At 36.8% G+C, this 6,482-nt stretch overlaps 1 protein-coding gene across 1 annotated transcript; it reads right to left on the bottom strand.

The window, feature by feature from the left end:
* Positions 1-291: 291 nt before the first annotated feature.
* On the bottom strand, positions 292-6,268 carry LOC106135890 (nuclear transcription factor Y subunit gamma). The gene is made up of 8 exons (XM_013336291.2): positions 6,038-6,268; positions 5,522-5,654; positions 4,924-5,109; positions 4,201-4,332; positions 3,147-3,224; positions 2,415-2,513; positions 1,933-2,043; positions 292-1,098 (listed from the first exon to the last, which is right to left on the bottom strand). The coding sequence occupies exons 1-8, from the start codon at positions 6,061-6,063 to the stop codon at positions 1,021-1,023; spliced, it is 843 nt and encodes a 280-aa protein (XP_013191745.1). The 5' UTR covers positions 6,064-6,268; the 3' UTR covers positions 292-1,020.
* Positions 6,269-6,482: the final 214 nt, after the last annotated feature.

Raw genomic sequence — 6,482 nt, 5'->3', positions numbered from 1 at the left:
ATGCAAATGTCAATTTTTAATTCGCAAGTAATTTTCATGTTTAGAATTTTGATTGTTCTGTTGTAATGAGAAAGTTTCACAATTTCAGAATAAATTATACTTTTATTAAATTTTTAATGTTTTTGTTTAATTCCTCTATTTATATCGGTAAAAGATATACTTGGTACATCTTTCTTTTACCCCATACGGGGTAGACAGAGCCAGCAATGGTAAAAGATTAACGGTGTAAATAAAAAAAAAGCGTTATTCTTAAAAATATATATTTTAATATACTATGTATGTACAATTAAACTTACATAACAGGGTAAAAATTTAATAACATTTTCTTGATTACCGTCCATTGTCGAAACTCAATTTTTATCTTGGCAAAATAATTATCAAAACACGAACTAAACAAAAGTTACTTTTTGAAATTTTAGTATATTTAATACAGTCAATTTAGGCGGGTTCCTAAGCCAAAAGATGCGCCCCGGACGTCTCTAAAGAGTTGATGCTACGGGGACTAACACTCGAAGAATGAAAAAAATATTGCTACCTATGTACCATATGGTATACGTCAGTACTATTAATAAATCAGATGTCTGCTTACACATTTTATGTAGCTTTGGTACATTTAAAAACAACTTTTGAGCCTACAGTATAAAATAAGAAATGTACCTAGCAAATATATTTAACTAATTTTTAACATAATGATTGAATATTTTTATCGATTTACTCGATTTGTGTCTCTTCAAAGAGATTGACACATGTTTCTGAGACTGACTGATTTAAATCTTTTTGATATAAGAGCGATTCGTCTAATTCGCGGTTCATCTAACATATGTACTTGCATCACGTCTTTATTCCTTACGGAGTAAACTAAACCAGCAAACAAATACCAGACCTAAGGTAAGATTAGACCAATCGCGCCTCACTCAATCAAGGGTAATCAACATGGATTAACCGCGCCTATCGCAAATCAATCAAATGGTTATCAGTTTCTCCATAACAGAGTTAACAACTTCGTGACGTACAAAATGGCTATGAATCCTCTTGGCTGGTGGCGACCTGTGCCAAGAACACTTGCTGCTGCGGCTGGTGCTGCGCTTGCGACGACACCTGTACAATAAATATTATATAAAAATAATATTATTCGTATTGAAATAACTAGTTCTACATTCATTCATGTTTTTTAATGTAGACAATGTGTATTCGTCCATGATTTAGATTTAAGAGATCTATATTTGTACATTGACGTCCGATGAAAATGCTGCGGTGTAGTTTGTTCCGCCGCTTCTTCTACACATGCGCTTTGGAAGCGGTAGTAGTTATAATTAGATTTAAGTTATGTGACGTCAATAAGTGATACCTTGTATCCAATTTTGAAAATAAATCTATTCTATTCTATTAATTAATAAATCCAAATAAATCCCGACTAGTATAGCATATTAATACATCGAAATTATGTTTGTTTCCTCTTCAAACGAACCAATCTCCTTGAAATTTTGCGTAGGTATATATAGCGACTCCCGTCTGATCATCACAACCTTTGCAGGGGAACCGAATCCGTATTTGACCGATCATGGTTACACATCCAGTAGCCTGAATGTGCAGGTTTCAACACGATTTTTTCCCTCACCGTAAGAACACCAGTTAGTATACAAACTTATGTACATAACTTCGAAAATAGTTACATGGCCAAATTCAAATACAAATATTTAATTCATTATTATAGGTTACTTCATATCGCTTAATAATTGTCAAAACGTATTGTTTAACAACATTGGTTGACGTCTAATAAATTACTTAAAACTAAGTTTACGCCAAGGCGTCAGTGAAGAAGAAGCAGTAACAAACTGCACTGCAGAATTTTCTTTATCTTCTTGCCGAGGCCACGGTGAGAATTGAACTTGTGCCTAGTACAATTAAAAGTGTGATAAATTAACAATATACCTGTATGATCTGCGGCGACTGCTGCGCTTGCGCCTGTATGATGATCGGCTGCGACGGGTTGTTCTGCATCTGTAGCCGGATCATGTTCAGCTGGGCTTGCGTTAACTGGATCTGTGAATAATTGTTGGTTCAAACTAATGTATATAACGTCAAAAATAGTCAATGGTACGTGGTGGGATTTCTATGATTATGAGCAATGTAATGTTACCTTTTGCGCCAAATAAAGATTATCACGATAGTTAAATAAATAAATATATACCTACGGGACAAAGACTTGTGTTACGAGATGCTAACTCAACGATACTATATTTTTATAATAAATACTTATATAGATAAACATCCAAGACCCAGGCCAATCAGAAAAAGTTCTTTTCTCATCATGCCTTGGCCGGGATTCGAACCCAGGACCTCTGGTGTCACAGACAAGCGTACTACCGCTGCGCCACAGAGGCCGTCACTCCTGAAATTATCACGACACTTACAGGTAACTGTTGCAATTCCCCCGAAGGTGTCAGCACTTGTTGCACCAACGTGACGGGACTCTGACCGACATTGTTTGAAGATGAAGCCGCGTTGCTCGTCTGAAATTAAAATTTACCAATCAAAACAATATAAATTAATATTAAAAAAAATTTGACGGCCTCTGTGGCGCAGCGGTAGTACGCTGGTCTGTGACACCAGAGGTCACGGGTTCGAATCCCGGCCAGGGCATGATCAGAAATGAACTTTTTCTGATTGGCCTGGGTCTTAGATTTTTATCTATAAATATTTATATAAAAATATAGTATCTTTGAGTTTGTATCTCGTAACACAAGTCTCGAACTTACTTCGAGGCCAACTCAATCTGTGTTATTTGTCCCGTATATATTTATTATTTAATATAAAAAAATTAAAGTATAAGCCCTATCCGATCTACGAAAGTCATTCTGGGAAACTTGTTTAGTGCCCGGCCCTTTAGAATAGGAACAATGAACTCTACCGAACCATCAACTCCATATGGATGTCGAGATTAAGGGAAGATCTTAATAACTTAGGATCCTTCTTGTAAACGACGGGCTGGCAACCTGTCACTATTTAAATGTCAATTCCATCATTAAGCCATACAGCTGAACGTAGCCTTGAGTCTTCTAGACTGTTGGCTCTGTCCACCTCGCAAGGGATTTGGACGTGGCAGTAGTATGTATTTTATCAAAAAAATTATCTTTTACAATTACCTGAACGATTTGCGCGCACGGTTGCAAGACGATTTGCTGTTGGCCAGCGTTCACAGTCGTTTGGTGTTGCTGTGAAATCTGTATATAAAAACAAAAAAACGTCAGTAGATTATTCTCTGCTGCACTGTAAACATAAGATGTAGTATTATAATACGAGCATGAATATGAAAAAAATAAATATAATTAACTAGCTGTGCCCGCGACTTCGTCCGCGTGGAATAGTTATTTTGGGCATCATCATACCATTATTTCTTCGCTCCTTATAGTTGCAGCGTGATGTTATATAGCCTAAAGCCTTCCTCGATAAATGGTCTATTCAACACTATTTTCAAACAAACAAACAAACACATCAGACTCAGAAGCGCGACGCCGTTTTTATCGCGCGAGAAACTATCGCCGTTTCGCTCCTTATTATGACGTGAAGCGGGACAGCGATAGCTTTGCATTGCACGCGATAAAACGGCGTAGCGCGTACCGTGCTACGGGCGAAGACTTTCAGTCTTTCCAGACTGTTGGCTCTGTTTACACCGTTAGTAATGGAGACATACATACATACATATAATCACGTCTATATCCCTTGCGGGGTCAGAGCCAACAGTCTTGAAAAGACTGATAGGCATTGAGCATTCAAATAGTGACAGGTTGCTAGCCCGTCGCCTAAAAGAATAATCCCAAGTTTAAAAGCCTAATTCGCCTTTTACGACATCCATGGGAACGAGATGGAGTGGCTATTGGTACTGGCATATTGCTGTGCCCGCCAAGGTCCATAATAAATATGTTCTTTTTATATAATTCATAACATCATGTCAACTTTATGGTATGCAATAAATGATTGAGTATTGAGTGGTCCTATTCTTTAACTAGGCCTAAGTAAATATTATGTTTTTGGAAGAGCGGGTCCCCCTGCCACAGGCTTTTCTAAGCTTACTAGGTGGGTCCCAGGTTTGTGTAGTTTTAGAAACTAAGGCTTGGAAATAAATATTTTTTCAATTTATTCTTTGTTTTTTTTTTTGGTGCCGGGAACCACACGGCAACGGTGACGTGATGTATATACCTGCTCTTGTACGGGGTTGGCGCGCGGCGGTTCGTCCCGCGGCTTGCCGGGCTTCACCTCGTGCCGGGGCACTATGTCGATGAGGAAGTCGAATTGGTCGGACTTCGTTATTGCCATCGCTATATCGTTTCTCTGGAACAATGTTGATCATCATATGTTTATTTATTCAAATGTTAATCATATTTATCAATTCTATCATTAAGCCAAATAGTTGAGCGTGGCCATTCAGTCTTCTCAAGACTATGGCTCTGTCTACCCTGCAAGGGATATTGACGTGACGATATGTATGTATGTAAATCCTACGTAAACATTCTTTTTATTCTCTTTCTGCTGGATGAAAGGTATTTGTGTCCTTTTCAGTACTCCTTATGGTCTTAGATAGCTTTCGTCCGCGAATTCGTACGCACAATGACCCGTTTTTCGAATTATGGGAAATCCTATCGAATAGAATAGATTTATTTTCAAAATTGGATACAAGGTATCACTTATTGACGTCACATCACTTCAATCAATTATAACTACTACCACTATCAAAGCGCATGTGTAGAAGCAGCGGCGGAACAAACTACACTGGAGCATTTTCATCGGACGTCAATATACAAATATAGATCTCTTTAATTTAAATCATGGACGATATAAGTGTTCACTACCCTAACTAACTACGTCATTATGTAAAAATATCTTCTACCTGCATTTTATAGCCATAAAGTCTGTAAGAAATACCTGTAGCGTCCTTCTTTTGTTATCTTCTGTATGTGACCATGCCCTCAATGTCAGCTCATGTATAAAAATTTCAGCAGCTTTCGCAAACAGCACGGGTGCTTCAGCTGATATCATCTTGACGTCTTCATCTAATTTCATTATTTTCTTTATCCGGGCCAGAGGCAGTGCTTGGGTCTTGAAGTCCTCCTGTTGATTTTGATAAAATAATTAGAGATTCAGATATAGTATACATACATACAAAGACGGGCGGAAGACAGAACTGAAAAAGATTGGAGGATTAACTGGAAAAACACGCAAAATACAAATGATATAGTGGTTGTAATGATAAACTGAATAACTGCTTATTTATTGTAATAATTTACACACAAAATGTCGCACCTCTTTCCAGAGACTAAATGTATGAAGAATTATGAATGTGGATGAAGCAGAAAAATGTTGCTTAATATATGATATACATATTTATAGTTATAAAATAGAAATGGCATGTGGAAGAGTGTTTTTAAATACAGCAAGATATGTAGTGTATGCTTGTAAAGCCAACTTTCAATTTGTTAATGGAATATCGTAGTATAAAACAGAAAATCAATGAATTACTCACTGCTGTTGTTTTCTGTATATCCGCCATGACATTACTCCAGAACTGCTGTAGGGTCTGCACCGGTGTTTCTGCACGGACTTCCACCTCGGGTCCGTCAGCTTTCATCTCCTCGCTGGAGGTACCAGCCTGATCGCTATGTTGAAAATTTAAATTTATTTATTTTTAAAGACACTTGAAGATATTTCTTTTTTTATGATGCATGAAAATTGTATTTAATTATTATCCCGTGCAAAGTTAAGATAGAGATATTGTGAAAAGGTTGATTTCCTATTCAAAGATGTAAGTGTTAAAGAAAGATAAATAAACTAATTACTCAAAGTTTTCAACCTCTAAAATAAGGAATTTGAAACAATGTAGGTACTTATAGGCGCCTACTTCTAAATAAGAAACACTTTCAAAGTCAACTACTACTATTCGACTCAGAAAAATACAATAATTTTGTGTAAATCTGGAAAGTATCGCTCTTTGGATAAATATTCTTTTAGTAACACCAGAAATATTAATTTGGGAACTTACGCAGGCACGAAGAAGCATACCGACATCTTGAATTTTATGTACACGCAAGGACAACGTGTAATTAGCACTAAATTGTATTCACTTTCAAAACAAAATAATATTTTGGTAGATCGAAATTAGTAACCGCGGCCAAACTTTAGTAAAACACAGTAACCAATAATCAGAGTATTATTTGGAGATCTCCAATCACCAATTACAGAAAATGCGCCGTCTCCACGATTCGTCCACCGATGACCAGTCACAAGCTTGACGTTTTTAGTCAGTGTTACCAGTAGCCTAAATGTTTGACATTTGTCATTGATAATGTGAACAAATGGAATTAATGACAAAGTAAACTCGGTATTTGTTCCATCCAAGTTTAGCTATGTGATGCGCACCGTAATTAAAGTCTAGGCTAGCTTAACCCAGTGTCCACAAAGATTTGAAAACTTAACTTTCTTTGACA

The sequence above is a fragment of the Amyelois transitella genome, chromosome 24 (genome assembly GCF_032362555.1).
Source record: "Amyelois transitella isolate CPQ chromosome 24, ilAmyTran1.1, whole genome shotgun sequence".
NCBI lineage: Eukaryota > Metazoa > Arthropoda > Insecta > Lepidoptera > Pyralidae > Amyelois > Amyelois transitella.
The sequence above is the reverse complement of the archived record's forward strand: the minus strand, read 5'-3'. Positions and strand labels throughout refer to the sequence as shown.